General features: G+C 49.7%; 1 protein-coding gene across 2 annotated transcripts in view; it reads right to left on the bottom strand.

The window, feature by feature from the left end:
- Positions 1-189: 189 nt before the first annotated feature.
- The window catches only part of caskin2 (CASK interacting protein 2), a 31,272-nt gene continuing 8,949 nt past the window's right edge, over positions 190-22,512 (bottom strand). Inside the window, exons 3-21 of one of the 2 annotated variants that reach the window (XM_023957193.1) lie at positions 19,686-19,737; positions 12,408-12,505; positions 12,120-12,265; positions 11,915-12,010; positions 11,510-11,640; positions 10,522-10,630; positions 10,195-10,303; positions 9,242-9,336; positions 8,295-8,412; positions 7,558-7,731; positions 6,971-7,083; positions 6,186-6,252; positions 6,022-6,113; positions 5,267-5,377; positions 5,098-5,199; positions 4,889-5,027; positions 3,165-4,811; positions 2,482-2,743; positions 190-2,404 (exon numbers count right to left, since the gene is read on the bottom strand). In XM_023957193.1, the coding sequence (XP_023812961.1) occupies positions 2,308-2,404; positions 2,482-2,743; positions 3,165-4,811; positions 4,889-5,027; positions 5,098-5,199; positions 5,267-5,377; positions 6,022-6,113; positions 6,186-6,252; positions 6,971-7,083; positions 7,558-7,731; positions 8,295-8,412; positions 9,242-9,336; positions 10,195-10,303; positions 10,522-10,630; positions 11,510-11,640; positions 11,915-12,010; positions 12,120-12,265; positions 12,408-12,505; positions 19,686-19,737 (3,758 nt within the window). In that variant the 3' untranslated portion in view covers positions 190-2,307. The remainder of the gene's footprint in view (positions 2,405-2,481; positions 2,744-3,164; positions 4,812-4,888; positions 5,028-5,097; positions 5,200-5,266; positions 5,378-6,021; positions 6,114-6,185; positions 6,253-6,970; positions 7,084-7,557; positions 7,732-8,294; positions 8,413-9,241; positions 9,337-10,194; positions 10,304-10,521; positions 10,631-11,509; positions 11,641-11,914; positions 12,011-12,119; positions 12,266-12,407; positions 12,506-19,685; positions 19,738-22,512) is intronic. The other variant, XM_023957194.1, reaches the window with a different exon arrangement.

Below are 22,512 nucleotides of genomic sequence, written 5' to 3'. Positions count from 1 at the left end.
AGCATTCCCATGAATCCTGCTGTTTTTGAAAGCTCTAAAATGAACTTTAGCAGCTTCTCCAGGTTTGTCATCTTTAGATGATTTAGCTTTAAAGAACAGACCTTAATGATCCTTTTTGGAGGATTTTATGTCATCGTTATGGAGTTTATCTTTGAGGCCTGCAGGGTGAAACATCCCAGAAAAGCAACATCAGATTCTAATTCTTTATTTAAATGAGCTTTAATTCATTAAATACATAAAGGAAATCCTCAATAGTTTGGAGGCTTGAACTTCTGATTAGGAATCTCTGTGCGCCCTCTGCTGGACAGCTGTGGAAACAACACTCCTGTGTCCGCCCTTCTCTTGAAAGAAAGACCACCTTTAACATGTAAATGTATATTCAGCTTAAGGTTAACTTGCATTTCTTACATTAAAGAAAACAAAAGAAGAACAGCTGTTCACTGCTTCCTCTTTCAAAAAAAAAGCAGCAGGAAGTGTTGTTTGATCTCAGATTTACAGTTCAGTCAAACTCTTTCTTCCTCCAGTCCGTTAAGAAACGTGATGCGTTCAGGTCTGCTGGGAATTCCTGTTAGGACCAGTTCTCGTCTGCAAGCATCTCAGTCAGCTGTTAAACTGCATCCACTGCAGGCTCCTTCAAAGGAGCCTTCAGGAACATCTGCACACTCTTTGGTTTAGGCTCTTCAACAGAATAAAAAGAAAACTTAAATACTAATTTGATCTACCGAGAATAAAAACAAAGTTTGCAAATGAAGGACAGAATACTCCTCCCTTTATGGGAACAACACAAGAACACGTTTCTGCTCTTCAGAGCAGCTAAAATATGAGACGTTCTTCATCTGGGAAGCTTTAAAGTCCAGCTGTCCTGAAGAGCAGAATTCTGGGATACGTGACCCGGATGACGGAGGACAAGAACACTTCTGTAAAAAACGAAAACTTGAAATGGTCGGACAGTACGTCCAGTTTTGTTCCAGCAGCCAGAAACGTTTGGAGGCTTGAGGATTGCCCCAAGATTCAGTTTGCCTAAAAACAAGAAACGTATTTACTTTGACCACTAGGGGGCACTACAGACACGATAAATACAGGTTTGCCAAAATAAAACATCCATAAAAAACATGTTAAAGGATCGATCATGCATTCATGCAGACCATATTTTTGTTTAGCTTTAGTGGTTTTATTTCTTTTCTCCGCTTTTTGCTAGAAACATGAAAACATTGCCCCCTAGTGTTCACTGTGAGGAAATACACTTTACTGTAGAGGAACAGGCTGGAAGAAGAGCTAAAGTTAGCAGAAAAACATGCTTTTTCTGTTCTTTTCTCAGAAAAAATACAAGATTTTTCTAGTATAAAAATAACTGAACTTTCTTTGAGGTTTTTTGTACATGTTCTATTTTTACAAATAACTTGTTTTTTACATCTTCAAAGGTCATTATTGCAGTAATAACAGCACTGACTAACAATATACTAGACTGTATTTCAATCCAGAGTTTAAATATTCTATAAAGGGATTTTACTACAGTGCTTTTACTTTAGTGTTTTTTTTTTTGCCTAAATCGGAGTGAATGTCTCCTTTGACCACGAAAACAAACAAGTGCTGTGTCACTGATAGCCACCTGGGGGCGCTAGAGGAAACCCGAGGATCAAAATGTTGGTTGCCGCTAAGATATATATATATATATGTAGAGAGAGAGAGAGAGATAGATATATCTCTATATATAGTAGTTTTTAAAGACCTCCCCCCTTTCACGTGTTTGTCACAGAAACCCTGTCATGTTTAGTGATACATACTAGCTCCGCCCCCTCACCTGCTGCAGGTGTTCATAGTTTTTTTTTAAAGTGGTGCAGAGCTTTGATTTTCCGGCTGCTGGAACTGAGTCTGGACAGCAGGGGGCAGCAGAACTGCGAGTTTCATGTTTAACAGGAATGGCTTTAAAAAAGGAATTTTACGGATGTGGATCCGTCTTTCAGTATCAGACGTGAAATGTTTGGACTAGATCTGCGGTTAGCGCTAACGTCTGTTGTTCTTCAGTGGAAACTCTTTCTAGCAAACAATGGTCGTTCAAAAACACTTGGACATAGATGCACCTCTTGAATTGGACCGTGATCCCAAACTCCTGAACAGATCTTTGGCAGTGAGTTTACAGTCACCCCCCTCCCTCGCAGGATCCAGGGTGAAACGTGAGACCTGGTCTGTGGTAGAGCTGGTATCTCCCACAGACCAGCTGAGAGCGGCGGATGTGACGGCGGGGAAGCTCCTCCTTCACCCGTCTCTCTTCCTGAGGATGTTCCTTTCAAAATAAATGTGGCGTCTTCAGTCCAACATGGCGTCGAGCTGGTCGGCCAGGTCATCAAACATGTTTCCGATGTCGTCCAGGATGGTCCCTGCAGACCTCACCGACCTCACCTCGCTGTTTGGGACGGAGAGCAAGAGTGAGGAAGGCCACGCCCTCATCTTCCTCACCGCATAGGTCAGAGTCTCACTCACCCGTCACTGTCCTCCAGCTTCCTCTCTACGGCCTTCAGAGCTGCTGCCAGGGAGGTGCTGGTCTGGTCCAGTTTCTGCTGGACCACCTCCGTCCCCGCCGCTGGGTCCACCGCAAAACCTGGACCCCCCTGACCCACCTGGCGCCTTCCAGCTGCCAGCGAGGGGCTCTGAGGGGCTGGAGACCCGTGGGAGGGCGAGGATGGGGACGCGAAGGCCACACTTTGGACCACGCTGACGGTCACGGTCGGGGAGGACGGTCCTCCTGAAGAAAACACCAGAGACCACTTCAGAAAACCAGGTCCCATTGGGTTTTCACAAAACCAGGAGTAAAGAACCAGAACTCACAAGTTCAGCTTAAACAAACCAACTGAGTTCAGAACAAACCAAGTCTTTAGGACCAGTCCAGACTGGAATTCCTTAGCAAACAGAAAGACCTCCCCCCCGAGGAACCAGAGAAGGACCAGAAGGCCGTGGTCCTCGGTTCAGGACTGAACTGATTCTGATACCAAAAACCATCAAGTCGCCTAGAAAACACAGTCCAGACTAGAAGACCGATCAGGACTAAAGCAATCAAAGACTCCATACTTCTAACCATCAGAGAAGAACCCTGCTCTAAACCAGAAAGTCCATGAAGACCAGAAACCAGAATCCCAGCGGACTGCAGGTTCTGGGGCGGTTCTCACCTTGAGCTGCCAGCAGGCTGTTGCGAACAGGTTTTGGAGCCACAGCTGGTTTTGGGGAGAGCGGCGGTTTTACAGGAGACCCTTTAGCCGGACTGACAGGCCGATCAAGGGTGGCCTCTGTGGTTCTGACTTGGTCTTGGTTCCGTGATGGAGGCCTGCTGCCCCCAGAGTCCGATCCAACGGTTGGGTCCGGGGAGCCCTCCCCCTCCCCCCTCTCTTTGGGTTTGTGTCGGCGCTTCACCGTGTCCGACTCCTTCAGGTTGAACTCCGGCACTTCCAGACTCTTGGCAGCAGGAGGCTCCAGAACCGCCTCGGCCCGGGGCGGACCAGGAGCTTTGGGTCTCTGTTTGATGGTCAGGTTTCCTTCCTCTGCGAAGGGGATGCACTCACTGGAGCTGTTCTGGGGGGAGGACGAACCCTCCAGCCCAGGACCTTTGGGTTCTTCTTCCTCAGAGTCGGACTTGGGTCCTCGGTCCGGGTCCAAGCTGGTGCTGGCCTGTCCCACGAGGCATTGGCTCTGCACCCGCCTCCTGCCCCCTTCAGGCTCTCTGGTCTCTGTGGCGTTTGCTGGTTTCGGATGGGTGGGGGCCGGTTTGGGTCCTGGGGTTTTCCTGACGTCAGCCCCGCCCTCCAGGGAAGCGGCGATGCTCCTAACGCTCCCCGGGCTGTCCGTCATCACCCCCCCGGAGGAGGATGTGGGGCTGCTGTCGCTCAGCTCGCCGCTTGTAGTGCTGCTTACTGAGCTCAGCCTCTTCGGGGGCGGGGGTGGGGGGAATTTTTTCCGGGCCCGCACCGCAAAAGACTGACTCCGCCCCACGTTCCGCTCTGAGCCCGGTTGGGACCGACCCGCCTGGCTGCGCGCGGGCTTCCGGGTCAGTGTGGCGTAGGACGGCACGCTTCCACGGGGAACCGCGAGCTCATCCTCGTCTTCGTCGGGCTCTCCGTCCGACAGAGCGTACCGGGTCGCGGCCTGGCTGCGCCTCTTGGGGGGCGCCAGAGTCATGTGGCGGTTCTCAGGTCTGGACGCTGAGCTCAGGTCCGTGGAGCCGCACCGAGAGTGCAGGTAGGTGAACGCCTTCAGGGCGGGGGAGCCGTGGGGGGACGGACCTCCTGCCAGCTGGGGTTTGGCCGGGACGGCCGGGTACTTGAAGACGGTGGCCGTTCCCAGAGGAACCTGCTTGGGCGGAGGCTGCTGCTGCTGCAGAGGTCTCTGGTCCCAGCCCTCGGGGAGGTTCCTCTCCTTGGCCGGGCTGCCCTCCACCCCCTCCGGAGGCCAACTGTGGGGGTTGACGTAGGCCGAGGGGAGCTCCTGGGAGCGTCCGGACCCTCGGGACCGCGTCTCCAGGCTCTCCTGACTCCGGGACATCCCTACTGCACTCTTGATGGCCAAGCCTTCCTCACAGCCGCCATAGTGGCTGGACATGGCGGTCTGCAGCTCGGAGCTCAGCTCGCTGTCCTGGAAGGTCATCATCTTGGGGGTGTGAGGCGAGGAGCATTCGCTGCTGGCATCAGGAGACTCGATGGCCACCAGGTGAAGGCTCCGGGGGGCTTTCCGCCTCAGCGTGCCGTGGCCGGAGTCCGCCTGCAGGATCACCCTCTGGATGTCGCACAGCTTCTTCACCGCCAGCATCAGCTTCTTCTGGTGGCCTGCGGGACCAAGGACCCTCCGTTAGAGCAGAGCTCCTGCAGGAGCGCCGGCGCGCCGCCCTGTGACGTCTCCTCACCCAGCTTGGTGATGCCGATCTCCTGCAGGTCCTCCCAGGTCAGGTCTCTGACGATGCTCATGGAGTCGTAACCGTTCTCAGACAGTTTCTTGTGGTACTGCGGGAGGCCGATGGCGCTGAGCCACTCGCCGAGGTCGGACTGGGGAGACAGAGCAGAGGTCACGCCAAAGTCAGCAAACCGGACCCAACAGCAGCCGGGCGGGTCTTACTGGGATGAAGTCGGGCAGCCACTCTGGGATGTTCAGGTTGTTGATCTCCATGGAGATTTTCTTGCGGTGTCCTGGTTTGGTCACTCCGATGGCGGTCAGATCCTGCAGGATGAAGGGATCAGAGCGCGTCCGTCTGCAGCGCACGTGTTTGGGTGTGTGATGTGTTCACCTCAGGGGTCATCCTGCTGATGGTGGGCACGTCATAACCGGCGCTCACGAAGCTGGCGGTGTACTGCTCCAGCTGGAAGTCACTGAGCCACTGAAAGATGGCGTCCGCGTCCTGCAACACCACGTCTCATCAAACAGACCGGCACCACCACAACGACCAGACCCTGACTTACGTCCACAAAACAACCGTTTACCGCCGTGACGACAATCTAACCGTGTCTTCAACCGTGGACACAAAAAACCCTATTCCAGATTCAGTCTTGGAGTTTATTGCTTTATTGCTTATTGGGCTGCACGGTGGTGCAGTGGTTATCGCTCTTGCCTCACAGCAAGAAGGCCCCCGGTTCAAGTCCCGGCTGGGGGACATAAAAAACACAACATCAATGGGGGACCTTTCTGTGTGGAGTTTGCATGTTCTCCCCGTGTATGCGTGGGTTTTCTCCGGGATCTCCGGCTTCCTCCCACTGTCCAAAAACATGCTTCATAGGTTGATTGGCAACTCTAAATTGTCCATAGGTGTGAGTGTGAGAGTGAATGGATGTGTGATTGAGGATATTCTACCCTGAGACAGACTGGCGACCTGTCCAGGGCGTCCCCTGCCTACACCCAAGTGGCCGGGATAGGCTCCGGCAACCCCGTGACCCCGAAAGGGAAAAACGGTCAAGAAGATGAAAAAAATGAATGAGTTTATTGCTTCCACGGTTGAAGAGGCGGCTGGAGGAGCGGAGGTGTTACGAATCATGTTTGGGTCCTCACCTTCCCGTCCAGCAGCTGCTGTGGACGGCAGAACTGCTGGGACACGCTGGGCTCTGCCGCCCGCTTCACCGTCTGCCTCCGCGGAGTCCCACCTGAGGCCCAGAGGGTTGGGGGTCAGTCGTGTCAAACTGTTCAGTGAGGAGCCTGACAAGCAGGAGACGCACCTGCAGGGAGGTCGGCCTGAGCACTGACGTCTACCGAGAGTCCCGGCTCCACAGCAGGGGGCGCCGCCTACAAGCAGGAGGAGGAAGATGGTCACACAAACCGATGAGGATGCTGCGGACCCCGTCAGCATCCCAGAAGATGCATCCCGTTTCCATAACGACCCTTGAGGGGGCCGTACCAGCCTCAAAGGGACAGCAGACACACCTGAGCTCCCCTGAAGATACAGCCGCTCCTCTCTAAAACCCTCCAGGGACCCGGACAACCCAAAGACCCACCCGTACGGAACGACCCCTCCCCTATGTGTTAACGCCACCGAGGCTTGAGGATCAAGCACGTTTACACAAATGAGATGACATGTAATAATATCCCATGGTACACCTGATCATTTGTCAGGTGTACTGCAGTACACGCCGCATACCTTTGTACTTGATTGACAGGTGTCTGTTGGAACGTTTGCTGCAACAAACAATCCACCTGTCAATCAAAGGCCACACCCCCATGTCATCACAGCTGATAAAAAATATTTTGTTATACGAGGATGATTCAGACATGGAGACTGCTGGTTCCTGGACCGTGTGCCTCCTGCTGGTTACCTGTTGAACTTCAGGTAGTTCTCTGTTTTCATAAGAGCTCCTAAAATCCTAAATAATTAGGAAAACTTTGTGTTTGTGTCTGAATGACGACCTCTCAGACTGTTGGGATGAAGCTGTTTGAGTCGCCCCAACACTAACATACCCCCCCGACTCCCACACCTCACCACAGGTGTGAGTTCAGTCTGACCTACCTGGTTGTGCTGGTGTCCGTTGGGGGCGCTGTTGCTCTCGGCGCTCTGCCCGCTGCCCGCACTGCGAGTGCTTCCAACGCTGCCGGTGCTCCCCACGCTGTTCCTGTCTCCAGCTGCAGACGAGAACGCAGCCAATCAGCTGCAGCCAACGCTCTGGGGGGGGGGGGGGGCAGAGAGGGGCTGCAGACGGGGCGGGGGGTGGGGTGCAGTAAGAGGTGGAGGGTGGGGGGTGCAGGTTTCTGTTCAGGAAGCAGACACTTCCTCAGATCCGGACTCACAGGAAAAAGAACCAGAACTTCTTTTACCCACAATTCTTTGGGTCCAACCAAAGACTTAATTCTGGAACATCTGAGTGTGAACTCACTGCATCCATCCATCCATCCATCATCCATCCATCATCCATCCATCATCCATCCATCTTTCAGACTCTCTCCTCATGATCGACTCATCCTTTTGAAAGGATCTTTACTCTACCACGTGGTAACAACAGTTCCAGCTACAACAAAGACCTTGTGGTCTTTCTGTGGTGAACACAGGTGTGACAAAGCCCCCAGTGTTCCTGGCGTGTCCCCTGGGTGGGTGTGTACCTGTGGCGGCGGTGAGACCGTTGGCGAGAGGAAACACCACATGGGTGGGCGGAGCGAACAGTGTAAAGGTGTCATCGGTGTGAGAGGCGGAGCTAAGGCTGGAGGAGAGGGGGGCCCTGGACAGCAGCTGCTGGCGCTGGGTGGGCAGGGAGGCGTGCCGGGATAGAGTGCCCCCTACAGGGCGAGACAGGAAGGAAGAGGAGTGGGGAACGGAGGTTATCAAGCTGGTGGTTAGAGATGGGGGGGTACTTTGTTGTTTGGATGGAGAGAAGGGGAAGGGTTGGAAGGGGTGGAGCATGGAATGGCCTAAAAGCACCCATGTTAGTTCTGGGATGGGACAGTGCCCCCTGCTGGTCAACATAGGACAGTGCATCATGTTTCAGTGATAAACATCCAGGTTCCACACATGTCCTGTTTCTGGGTCATAGGACCAAGACAGCACAGATCACTGTAGGCCACGGACCCAGGTCACTCTTTAAACCTAAACGGGTGAGTGATGCCGCCGCGGGGGCAGACGCCTCACCTGCTGAGGGGCAGAAGCATGAAACTAAAACAACAAACCAACATCTTCTTCTTTAACAATCACTTCAAACGGACCAAACACACAAAACGTAGACTCTCCCCGCTAGCATGAAGCTAACAGCAGAAAAAACTATGAATAATAGGAAGCATCAGAACAGAACCGGTCCTCCAGGTTTCACCATCAGTCTGGGGCTCCTGGAGGAGCAGGAACTCACCGCTCCTCCTGCTGATCACCTCCACGATGGACGGCGGGAAGAAGCCCACTCTGTCTGTCCCTCTCTGGCTGTCATGGATGTGACCCTTCCACCGGCCGTCTACGTGCTGCTCCAACACCTGCAGGGGGCGCCACAGAGACAGTTTCCAGTCTGAACACTTTCTGAAGTCTTCAGGGTTTCATGGAAGGACTCCAGCCCTTTCTGCTGCCTTCATTCTACTGTAAAGGATCTGGTTAAGCCACTGACTGTAAATGAGAACTGGACTGAGTGGCCCCGCCCCCTGACGTTCCAAACAGGAAGTGGCTCCAAGAAGCTCATAGACTTCTATTGAGAAATAAGCAGCTGTTACTTAGTCACTGCATTGCTCAGAATAAACATTCTAACTTTGACACCTTTTTTAACATCTTAATAAGTTATTCAGTTATTCAGTTTATAAACTGACCAATCGCATGATTCAATAAAAGTAAAGGAGCCTGCTGGCCTTACGTCCAAAAACTTGATTTCAAGAGGGAGGGGTGTGGCCTTCCAATGAGCTGACTCCTGATTGGTCAGAAGGGTTACCATAGAGATAATGATTCAGACCAACTCGGACCAATCACTTCTTACTGATGATTTCTGGCTCCAACGCGGCGGCCGTGTTGAATGACTTGATTTGGTGGAGCTGGCAGTACACAGTTTACTATTAGGGGTGTGGGGTGGGGGTCCCACTCACTCAGTCCAGGTCTTTGATCTAGTCGATGGTCTGGACCTGCTTTGTGTGAGTCACAGCGCCCCCTATGGACCAAAGACATTTCTGTGGACCTGCTCTGGTCTCTGCCGACATCACACATCACCTGTTACAGGTGATGTGTGATGTCTCACACACACACGGGGCAGACTTCCTCCACCAGCCTTGAACTTCTGCTCCGACTCTCACGGTTCCTGAACCAGAACCAAAAGCTTCTCACCATGATCACGTCTCCTGCTCGGATGTTGAGGGCCGTGGGGTCGTGGAGGTTCCAGTAGTCCTTCAGAGCTCGGACCTGGAGAATCCCCGTGGCGTCTGTGGAGAAACCCAAAAGGATCAGACGAACGGAAACAATGTATTGTTCTCACACACGAGGTCAGAAACACCACGGAGGGGGGAGTATCATGAGTAGTGGATGTTCAGAGGATTTGGGACTTAAATGTGAAGATTGAGTGAAAAACAGCAGAAAGCCGCTGAGTAAATAATAATTTAACAGAGTTCAGACGTTAAATCCAACGTTCGCGTCACCTAAAATCTGTGTAAAAAGTTCAGACCCTTTAGCCCTTTAGTACCTGAGACGTCACCGGCGACGGCAGAAAAACAAGATCAGAACTCTTTGACCGTTTAGGTCAGGGGGGTCAGACTCATTTTCACTGGGGGCCACATCTGCATAGTGTCTGTCCTCAAAGGGCCAGATGTAACTTATAAATGTAACAAAAAGTAATGAAAAATAAATGTAACTACTCCTTAATGGTAAATAACTCGTAACTTTTTAAAGTGACAATTCCAGTTGCATAGAAACATTTGTTAGCTTGTTACTTTAACATAAATCCTTTACATTTGATTCTGTCAGGTTAGGTTTTATGGACAGTGTTTAAGTCCTGATGTATAGCTGACCAATCAGATAGTTTACGTCAGATTCCCCCTAAATATGAATGAATACACATTAAAAACTTTTATGCTCTCGCGGGCCACATAAATGTCATGGCGGGCCTTAAGTCTGACACGAGTTTTAGGGGATTAATGTGGATCCAATGGATCCACTTCAGAATCCCATAAATGACAAACGGGGGAGGAGTTAGAATACTTCAAAGAACGTCAGACCGTTGCTGAGCCCCCCCCCCCAAAGTGTTCCGGATGTCAAGACGGCACAGCGGCAGCGTGTGCTCTGACCTCGCAGCATCTGCTTGATGTCTTTGCTGGCGTGTGACGTGGTGAACTGGTTGACGATGTCCAGCGCCGTCTGGTTGTAGGTGTTCCTGATGTTCACGTCCACTCCAGCCTGCAGGGACAACCACGCTAACACTTCCTGTCTTTCACGCTTTGCTTCGTGCACAGATCACGAGCACAGACAGACAAGCAGGAAATGTGCTGTAGCCATGGAAACCATACAAACCCATCAAGCTCCGCCCACGCAGAGCAAACCTGTTGAAAAAGACAGAGGAGAGCAAAGCTGCAGCAGGCCACGCCCACCTCCTCTTGTTTCGGGAGGGAACTCACATCCAGCAGCAGTCGGACCACTTCGGTCTTTCCGTAGAGCGCCGCTTCGTGGAGAGCCGTTCCGGACTTGGTGGTTCTGTTGATGTCGATGCCGGCCTTCAGCAGCAGCCTGGAAGGAGCGGTCGGTTAGACGCCGACCACGGAGGAACTCCAAGAAGACCGAACAGATTCAGACATGAACACGTCTCCCTGCTTCTCACTAGAACCAGCTGGAGGGAAATCCACCAGCAGGCGGCGCTGCAGCAGCCACATTCCCCGCTTAGCAGAGACCTTTGGCTAGCAGAGCGTTTGGTGCTCAGTTTAGCATCATCTGCTTCCTGATCCTGATGCTGGGATTCGTCTAAACTTCATTTTTGGCCTTCAGACGCTGGTCCAGTCTAGCTTTCATCAGCACAGTGAAGCCACATCTTCCTCCTGCTGCTCTGGAACAGGTGATTCATGTTTTGATCTTCTCTGCGGTGGCGCTGACCGCTCTCTGCCCCGCCGTCTCCAGCTGCTTCCACACTCAGCGTCCCGCCGCTTAACGGGGATCAATCTCAGGCTCCCTCCGCCGGCTGACGGTGTCTTTTAGAATCATTTTGAGGATTTTGTTTGTAGTTTTTGAATGTTGGAATGTTCTGGAGCCTCAGTATCGTTCTGGGCTTCTACATGTTTATCGTCCAAGACCTGAAGATCTTTCAAGAGTTCCCAGGACTCGGCCTGTGACTCGGGGAGGCAGAGCCTCCTAAAGTACTTTTCTGTGAGGTCTGCCAGAACCGTCCGTGGTTTTAAGACACTTTTGAAAACTCATCTTCTTACTCCAGCTGGTTTTTAATGATTTTATTTCCTGTTCAGCCCTCTGGTTGCTCTACAAACAATGAATTGACTGAAGTTCCAGAAATGTAACGATGTTTGACCAAAGATGTCGTCTAATTGCTCCTCACAAACCCTGCAGGGGGCGCTCTAACCCTCCTCCAGGTGACCTCACCGCAGATGTCGGTTTTCTCACCGGATCACGTCCTTGTGTCCGTTGCGAGCGGCGAGGTGCAGCGGCGTGGTGAAGGCAGAGTCGGTCGGCTCCTTCCTCTCGCCCTCCAGCAGCGCCACCACCATGTTGCTGCTCAGCAGCAGCTGCGCCACCTGCAGGAAGAGCGGAGAACCGCGTCACGGCGGGTCCACTGAGGCTTAGAGGACACCCGTCTGAATCCCAGACAGAGACCAGGAGGTCCCAGAGACTCGGAGCAGGTTTCTGAAGGGGGAGAAGCTGCAAACATGAAACCATCCAAGTCTGAGCTCGCCGCCTTAAACCCGGACCAGACGACCTGCAGGTGGGTCACGGTGACCCCCCCGTCCTCCGTGAGCACTCCTCCTATTCATAAAAAGTCAGAGCCCCCCCCATCAGTGGCGGACCCACCTTGACTCGTCCGAACTCGCAGGCCAGGTCCAGAGGAGTCTTCTTGGCCTTGTTGACCAGGCAGGGGTTGGACTGATGCTGCAGCAGCATCTCTGACTGCAACGACAGCAGCGCAGCGTCTGACCCTCTGCTATATGACCCCCCATCCCAGCACCCCCCATTGAACATGAGGCGGATGCCGGCTCCGCCCCCTTTGGGGACTCACCACCTGGAAGTGTCCGTACTGAGCGGCCAGGTGGAGAGGGATGTGTCCGTCCAGAGAGGCGCCGTTGACGGCGGCGCCGGAGCGCAGCAGCGTCAGCACAGACTCCGCCTTCCCCTGCCAGGCGGCGTAATGCAGCGGCCGCATCCCTGCACGGCCAAAAGACGGAGACCCATCATGCAGTTAGCAAGTTAAAAAAAAATCACGTTTTCATCCGGAGTTCATGCAAATGAGGAAAATGAGGAAACAAACGGAACGTCCGGCACAGACTCTGCCGCCCGCTTTGCTCACCGTTGCTGTCCTTCACGTCCACGGCGGCCTGAGCGTCCAGCAGCGCCGCCAACAGCTCCGTGGTTCCGGTGAGCGCGGCGTGGTGCAGCGCCGAGAACCTGCGGGTCAACAGGGACACGTGAGGGAGCTGCTGTCTCAGAGGGCGGGTCCCCAGAGAAACGGTGAAGGTTCAACGCCGCGGCTGGCAGGAGTCTCAAAGGGAAGAGGACACAGAACCAAAGCCGGCAGGTCTGGACTTTAGCCGCCAGAACTGCTGTGGGTTCCACGTTCCCCCAGCGCAGAAACGCCCAGGATCTGCTGACTCTGGTTCCCAGTTAGAGCGGTAGACCTGATCGGGGTTCAGGTCTTCTGATAAGCAGAACTGAGGTCCCTGAAGGTCCACTTTGAATCATCTGACAGTGAGACGTTTTCAGATTATGAAACGTCGGATCAAACGATGAAAGGTTCCCAAATATCTGTTAGAGGCAGCTGGCAGTGGCTGATGGTCTCAGCACCGCAGTAGAGCGCCCTCTGCTGTGCAAATTACACTTTCAACATTTTTGAAAAGTTTGATGAGTAAAAAAGATTTGCCAAGTTATTTTTTTTACGTTCATTAGAAACTTTGTGCTGCAGGATCAGAAATATTATGGATTTGTTTGGATTATTTGACTGATTTATTGATAGAGAATCAAATCTTTTCACTTCATTCCAACCGCAGTAATCAGAGAAATTCAGAGATGGACTTAAACGACTTCCTCTGTGACGCAGACTTCCTGTCCCTCTTCTGTCTCCCAGTTTCCGGTTGCGTGTTTGAACAGGATTTACGCCGCCTCGGACCAGAATGCTGTGGGGGCGGAGCTTGTGAAGGCTTCATTCAACCCCCCAGAGTAAACAACATATGAAGGAGTGTCTGTGTAACATGAGAGCAGCACACACACACACAAACACGCACACGCGCTCACACACCCACACACGCTCACACACACACACGCGCTCACACACACACACACTCACGCTCACACACACACACATGCTCACACACACACACATGCTCACACACACACACGCGCTCACACACACACACACTGACGCTCACACACACACACTGACGCTCACACACACACACGCGCTCACACACCCACACGCGCTCACACACACACACACACACCGACGCTCACACACGCACACATGCTCACACACACACTGGTGTGTCTGGACTAGCACCAACACTGGGGGGTGGCATTGTGTTTCTCTGTGACTCACACAGACCTGCAGACAAAGGTGAGACATAGGCCACGCCCCCTTTGCTGGGAAACACCTGGGTCCAGGTCTGCAGGGTTTTTTGCTCACCTGAAGTGTTCTAGCCTATGTGTGTGAGAATCTAACCAGTGAACCTAGGACAGTCCGCTCTGCTGGGACCGGCGTGGATGTTCTGATCCGCCTGGTGTCAGTTCCCCCCAGGGTGGAAACAGACCATCAGAACCAAAGATACGAGTGACATGAGAAGAATGAGTGAATGTCTGATGAGCAGAGGTCCTGATGCCGGTCCTACTTCCTTACAGTTCACACTTCATGTTCATGACTGCCTGCAGCGGTGAAGCAGCTTGGGACAGGAAGTCCAGTTCTCATGGTGAAGCGCAGAGGAAGTGCAGCTCGGGGCACCGTTCCATCAGGAGCTGAGCTCAGGAGGACAAAAAGAAGAAAGTAGAGCGACGGCGGGTTTTAGTCCCGCTCTTCCGTTCTAGCTGTGGGTTGCGTAACGATGGCGATAGCATTCATGTGCGCTCCTGCAGCAGGAACGCCGGGGGCGGCTGGCAGTAATGGACGGATCACTGAGGGAGGAGAAATGCTTCCATTTGTGGCGGAGGTTCCTTGGAGCGCCTAAAGGGGTGGGGGGGGGGGGGGGGGGCACGTGAATGAAGAGAGCAGGTGAATGTGAAGACGAGGCCAGCAGGAAGACCAAGAGACCAAGAGAGAACTGAAGACGGCTTTTGAAGGCGGACGGTACGGGAATTCATTGTTCTTTTCTCCTTTTCGCTATGGATCTGAATCCACATCCAAACATACATGTACTAACATACACATTCTAACATACACGTCCTAACATACACTTCATAACATGCATGTATAAACATACATGTCCTAACATACACGTCCTAACATACACGTCCTAACATACACGTCCTAACATACACGTCCTAACATACACTTCATAAACTACATGTATTAACATACATGTCCTAATATACACGTCCTAACATACACGTCCTAACATACACGTCCTAACATACACGTCCTAACATACACGTCCTAACATACACTTCATAAACTACATGTATTAACATACATGTCCTAATATACACGTCCTAACATACACGTCCTAACATACACGTCCTAACATACACTTCATAAACTACATGTATTAACATACATGTCCTAATATACACGTCCTAACATACATGTCCTAACATACACGTCCTAACATACACGTCCTAACATACACGTCCTAACATACACGTCCTAACATACACTTCATAAACTACATGTATTAACATACATGTCCTAACATACATGTCCTAACATACACGTCCTAACATACACGTCCTAACATACACTTCATAAACTACATGTATTAACATACATGTCCTAATATACACGTCCTAACATACACGTCCTAACATACACGTTCTAATATACACGTCCTAACATACACGTTCTAACATATACGTCCTAACATACATGTCCTAATATACACATCCTAACATACACGTCCTAACATACATGTCCTAACATACATGTCCTAACATACATATATTAACATACACGTCCTAACATACACTTCATAACATACATGTATTAACATACATGTCCTAACATACATGTCCTAACATACACGTCCTAACATACACTTCATAACATACATTTATTAACATACATGTCCTACCATACACATCCTAACATACACTTCATAACATACATGTATTAACATACATGTATTAACATACACGTCCTAACATACACGTCCTAACATACACTTCATAACATACATGTATTAACATACATGTATTAACATACACGTCCTAACATACACGTCCTAACATACACTTCATAAACTACATGTATTAACATACATGTCCTAACATACACGTCCTAACATACATGTCCTAACATACACGTCCTAACATACACGTCCTAACATACACGTCCTAACATACACGTCCTAACATACACTTCATAAACTACATGTATTAACATACATGTCCTAATATACACGTCCTAACATACATGTCCTAACATACACGTTCTAATATACACGTCCTAAGATACACGTTCTAACATATACGTCCTAACATACATGTCCTGATATACATGTCCTAATATACACGTCCTAACAAACACTTCATAAACTACATGTATTAACATACATTTCCTAACATACATGTCTTAACATACATGTCCTAACATACACTTCATAAACTACATGTTTTAACATACATGTCCTAATATACACGTTCTAACATACACATCCTAACATACACGTCCTAACATACATGTATTAACATACATGTATGTTAGGACGTGTATTAACATACATGTCCTAATATACACATCCTAACATACACGTCCTAACATACACTTCATAACATACATGTATTAACATACATGTCTTAACATACATGTCCTAACATACATGTCCTAACATACACGTCCTAACATACACTTCATAACATACATGTATTAACATACATGTCCTAACATACACGTCCTAACATACACTTCATAACATACATGTATTAACATACATGTATTAACATACATGTCCTAACATACACGTCGTAACATACACTTCATAACATACATGTATTAACATACATGTCCTAACATACACGTCCTAACATACACTTCATAACATACATGTATTAACATACATGTCCTAACATACACGTCCTAACATACACTTCATAACAAACATGTATTAACATACATGTATTAACATACATGTCCTAACATACACGTCCTAACATACACTTCATAACATACACTTCATAACATACATGTATTAACATACATGTCCTAACATACATGTCCTAACATACACGTCCTAACATACACGTCCTAACATACACGTCCTAACATACACGTCCTAACATACACTTCATGACATACATGTATTAACATACATGTCCTAACATACACGTCCTAACATACACTTCATAACATACATGTATTAACATACATGTCCTAACATACATGTCCTAACATACACGTCCTAACATACACTTCATAACATACATGTATTAACATACATGTCCTAACATACACGTCCTAACATACACTTCATGACATACATGTATTAACATACATGTCCTAACATACATGACCTAACATACACGTCCTAACATACACTTCATAACATACATGTATTAACATACATGAACTCATGGATGTAAACATTGTTGTGTTGACAGGAACTCTCTGGCTACCTGCACCTCCAGCTGAAAACCCCTCAGCTGTCTTGAAGTCTCTACAGTTTGAATCACTGGACTGAATTCATTCCATCAAACTTCCTCTGTAGCTGGATCCTCATGGAGCTTCTGAAGGAAGCTGATGTTCTACGTTTGACCCCCACCCTCTCTCCCAGGGGGTCATCTGTGTGGATGGGAATGCTCCTTACCCCTCAGACACTCAGACTCCCCAACGGTACACGCCACATTCCTGCCGGGAGCGCCACATTCCTGAAGGAGCCGACCAATCCAGAGGCTCCGGGTCCTCCTCCACCTGCAGAGCTTCTCTCCTGGGGGGTTCCTGGCTGGTCTGACATATGACTGTCATCACAGCACCTTCTTCTTGTTTCAGTGAATCTTGAACCTCCAAAGGTTTCTTCATCTTTTAGGATGGGGCAATAAAGACCCCAGAGGGGTCAAACGTGGCTCCAGAAGACAAAGCTTTGATTGACAGATTCTCCCGAGCCCGCTTTCAGTGGTAGGGGTGTGGCCTTCTGACTTACACACTCCCGATTGGAGAGAGTGGTTCTAATAGAAATGTAGACTGGCCAATCACAGCTCACTGAGGGCGTCTGGTTCCAACATGGCAAAGGAAATATTGTGGAAAAATGGCGACTGAAGTGACTTCACTTGGTTGGAATAGGAGAGGCCTTTTCTATAGATGACGTCATGTGATTCTATACAGTCGATGGCTGGAACTGGATGAAATGAAATGACCTTGAATGAACTTAAATCCAATGATTTGGACTGAAGTGGATTTTTTACTCTCTGATGCAAAAAATTATTAACACACAAATCATGAATTTCTTGTTGTTCTCAGTCGCTGAATGTCAGTTAGGAGTAACTGATTACTTTTGATTCTGGTAAATTACCAGATTACTTCATACAGTAACCGATTACTGCATGGCTAGAATAGCTGATTACTTCAGGGCTAGAGTAATTGATGACTTTGTGAGTACTCACATACACTACAGAGACTTAAATTGAACAAATACAACACAACATGCCCCCCCCCCCCATCACTCAGTGAGACAGCAGCCAACAGCCCCCCCGGGCTTCATTCTAGGTGGGGCTTCCATAGAAACCCTCCAGACTGAGGCAGCAGGACACAACAAGAGTGGTGGTGGTGGTGGGGGGGGTTATGGCCCAGAGTAGCCGACCCCCCTCCCACACACACATACACATCCCACAGATACACATTTGTCAGGTGAGTTTAAGTCTAACACACCAGAGCACCCCCCCCCCCCTGACCTCTGCCCCGCCCCCCCCAAAAGGCCATCAAAGGCCGTCCTGCTCTCACTGGGATGTCGGGACGGCGGGGCAGTCCCTGATGACCACGGCTGGTTATGGCGCCCCCTTTGTGGGGGCCGGCAGCTGCGTGACGGAGCAGCTGCAGATGAGGAAGACGAGGATGAAGCTGCTTCTGCACGCGGGCGCCACGAGTCTGAGCTGAACCATACGGAGCGCCACGTTTAAGATCCAAAAGACAAAATGTGACTGAAACCTGGAAACAGGAAACCGTCACCGAAACGCAGAAAGTGTCAAAATAAAACTCATAAAGTTTCATATTAAAGATCAATTATCAATCGTCTGTGTTTACTTTCTTCTAGTTTAACCACTTTTGAGAATTTCACAGGAGAGAATTCCAGAATCCAGAACCCAGAATCTAGAGTCCAGACTCTAGAGTCCAGAACCCAGAACCCAGAATCTAGAGTCCAGAACCCAGAGTCCAGAATCTAGAACCTAGAATCTAGAGTCCAGAATAGAGTCCAGAACCCAGAGTCCAGAATCTTGAACCCAGAATCCAGAGTCCAGAACCCACAATCTAGAACCCAGAATCTAAAGTCCAGAACCCAGAGTCCAGAATCTAGAGTCAAGAACCCAGAGTCCAGAATCTAAAGTCCAAAATCTAGAGTCCAGAACCCAGAGTCCAGAATCTAGAGTCCAGAACCCAGAATCTAGAACCCAGAATCTAAAGTCCAGAATCTAGAGTCCAGAACCCAGAGTCCAGAATCTAAAGTCCAGAATCTAGAGTCCAGAACCCAGAGTCCAGAATCTAGAACCTAGAATCTAGAGTCCAGAACCTAGAACCCAGAATCTAGAGTCCAGAACCCAGAGTCCAGAATCTAAAGTCCAGAACCCAGAGTCCAAAATCTAAAGTCCAAAATCTAGAGTCCAGAACCCAGAGTCCAGAATCTAGAGTCCAGAACCCAGAGTCCAGAATCTAGAGTCCAGAACCCAGAGTCCAGAATCTAGAACCTAGAATCTAGAGTCCAGAATCTAGAGTCCAGAACCCAGAGTCCAGAATCTTGAACCCAGAATCCAGAGTCCAGAATCTAGAGTCCAGAACCCAGAGTCCAGAATCCAGAGTCCAGAATCTAGAGTCCAGAACCCAGAGTCCAGAATCTAAAACCCAGAATCTAGAGTCCAGAACCCAGAATCTAGAGTCCAGAACCCAGAGTCCAGAATCTAAAGTCGAGAACCTAGAGTCCAGAACCCAGAATGTAGAGTCCAGAACCCAGAATCTAGATTCCAGAACCCAGAATCTAGAGTCCAGAACCCAGAATCCAGAGTCCAGAACCCAGAGTCCAGATTCCAGAACCCAGAGTCCAGAACCCAGATGCTCATCAGATCAACAGGAGCTTCAAGTAACCCTTAGAGTGCATTTGAGTCAAAATTGTTTCTCAAGCGTGAAAATGGGTTCGTTTTTGTGTGAGGTGTTCTTTCTTATGACCCCCCCACCCCACCCCAACTCGACCCCCACTGCGTCCCAGAGAGGTTCTCCGTCACTCACCCGTCAGAGTCCTGGTAGTTCACGTTGAGTTTCTTGGTGGATCCCAGCAGCTCTGAGGAAACAGAACACAGGGATCAGCATCGCAGACCAAACCGTCTCTACCGCCACCTGCAGGTCCGATGAGGCGGTTCTGAAGAAACGACGCAGAAACGCGAAGAACAGAAGCGTAACTGTAGCTCCGTAGCTCAGAGTTCTAGTTACACTTTATGAAACGTTCTACAAACATTCTTAACCTCCCCGCCCCAACATTTATAGTGACGCTAATGACATCACTGACCCCGCCTCTCAAACAGCGTTGCCATGGTAACTTACATACCAGTTCTTACATTGGTTTCCAAACACGAGTCTGAAGGACTAAATGAAGCCTGTGTGGAGAGCGCCCTCTCAGGTAGGGGCAGGACATGACAACAAGCCTGCATTTCTACAGGGACTGGACTTTTCCCTGGGGGGTCCACCCCCAAACTCTTCCTCCATTCATCTCCACCAAAGAGCATCCAAAACAGTCCTAAATGTCTCCACCACAGCTTAGAAAACATTTGAAAAACAACTTTAGAATGAAACTTGGCCCCCACCCCCACTATGTTCTACGAGGGAACCCTGGTTCCTGTGCAAAACCGACGTCACACAGGCTGTGCCCCCACCTAGCCGTGGAAACATGAACAATCATTTAATGAAGGTTACCACAGTAACCAATTCCTGATGCTAGATGATAAACGGAGGGCGGTCCAATCGCCCCCCCCCCCCCAAAAAAAGGTCCTGTTATAATAACGAGCTGGATTAGCCATTTTTAAGGAAGGGTTAATGGCCGACGAAGTGTGCATTATTTATTTATTTAAATGGTTTATTTCAAGCAATCAATTGAGAATAATACACAAAATCAATACAATCATCGGTTATACATTCGTACAATGACCTATCAAACTGAATTGCTTGTGGAACGCACGCCGTGGAGGCCCGTTCAGGCTTCAGGCCTCCACTTATACCACCGTCACTTACAAAAGCAATAAATATTAACCAGTTTTTAGTCCTTACTTATTGTTTTTTGTCCGATTTGGATCGCTTTTCTCACTCGCTGCACCACGTAACAAATAATCCGCGTCTCGCCGCAACGCCAAGATTCGGCGATATCTATATGCTGATCTTTCGATGTGTTGAATAAAGCATCAGTTCAGAGAGAAAGTTCTCCTCTTACCGCTTATTTTTGTCCAGATGATGAAGCTAAAGGTGCAGTGATACAAAACATTTAAGCTAGCTGACCGAACTTCTTTTTTCAAACTTCTTTTATCCTGTGGTTTATCACTTTTTAACGCACACCCAGCAGCCAATCAGAATCGAGTATTTACCCGGACCGTAGTATAAGTAAAGTTTAATGACGGCTTCAGGTTCCACTTTTGGAACCTAATCAGAACCAACGTTTCACAGATCAATAAACTTATCAGGCGTGAAGCTCTAATCAAGTTTAGCTATGTGATTTTCAAAACAAGAGCCTCTTCCACAGTCAAAGCCTCAGGCCTGGTCGCCTGGTTACGGCCACGGCGCTCCTGCGCCTCTGAAAAGCATTTTCCTGCAGATCCGATGACGGTACTGAAGCTGCCGGTGGCTCTGCTCATGTGCAGAACATCTGCTGGGTTATTTCGGACGCTTACGGAGCGGAGCCACGCTGACGGCCACAGGAATGAGGAGGAGGAGGAGGTTTGGGACGAAGGTCCAGACCAGAAACACGCTAAAATTAGACAGCTGGGGTTGAGGCTCAGCAGGAGAACCCACAGGTCTCCTCCGCTCCCTCGGAGGACAAAGATTGCCGAGCATGCACGCCGTCTGACCATGGGGGGGGGGGTCAGGCTCGTTCCGTGTGACCCCAGGAAATCATCTTCATCTTTCAAACTTCAGATGAACGTCCTCAGATCTGTCTGGAAACAGTAACAGGCCTGACCCCCCCAGCATTAAAAGGAGCATCTTTGATGTCTGATGGATCTTAACAGACCCCCCCTGCAAAGGCACAGGAAGCAGCGAGCGACGGGAAGGGGGCGTGTCAACCTCTAATCTGTCAGCTGACTGAATCAGGGCAGACATGTTCCCTTATCAGGTGTGGGGGGGGGGGGGGGGGGGGGGGGGGGGGCTGTCCCTGTGGACCGGATCAGAACAGCAGAACCACAGTTCCTCTGATGAACAACCATCATCACATGGAAACATCCTGCTGACAGAAACGGGTCATCAGAACCAGCAGACGCTGCTAGCTCCTGTTTTATGATCCTGATCCTGTGGATTTGCTGTTGGGACATAAAACCTTTGATCAGCTGATGGAGGGAACCTCTGAGGGAGCAGAACCTCAGAGGGAGCAGAACCTCAGAGGGAGCAGAACCTCAGAGGGAGCAGAACCTCAGAGGGAGCAGAACCTCAGAGGTTCTGCTGGAGCAGAAAATCCCCCTGAGGCTGAAATTCAACTAGAATCTGCAGTTTTACTGCAAACTCCTTCAACTTATGGCAGCTTTTCTACCGATTGACCATCATTTAGCAGAAACATCCAGGAAAGGGGGGGCAGGAGCCCCCCTGCATGAAAACAAGAGTCACAGTCAAGAACCATGATGGGAAAAATGTCTTTAAACGTCTTTTCCTTTTGAGTTTCAAATAACGGACATTCTTTCTAGCTCTAAATTGTCTCCCAAATGTTGTTTCCATGGAAACAAGCTCGTTAGCTCCTGTGGTTCTGTCCCGTGCTCGTTTAGTAGGAACATCAGAACCGGACCAAACGTCAGACAGCGGAACATTCTGCTGGATGTTCAGCTAAACTACTGATGGCGGTGATGGGGGGGGGTTCTCTTAGAAA

This window comes from Oryzias latipes, chromosome 8 (assembly GCF_002234675.1).
Source record: "Oryzias latipes chromosome 8, ASM223467v1".
Classification (NCBI taxonomy): domain Eukaryota; kingdom Metazoa; phylum Chordata; class Actinopteri; order Beloniformes; family Adrianichthyidae; genus Oryzias; species Oryzias latipes.
Note: the sequence above shows the minus strand (reverse complement) of the source record. Positions and strands in the feature narration are given on the sequence as shown.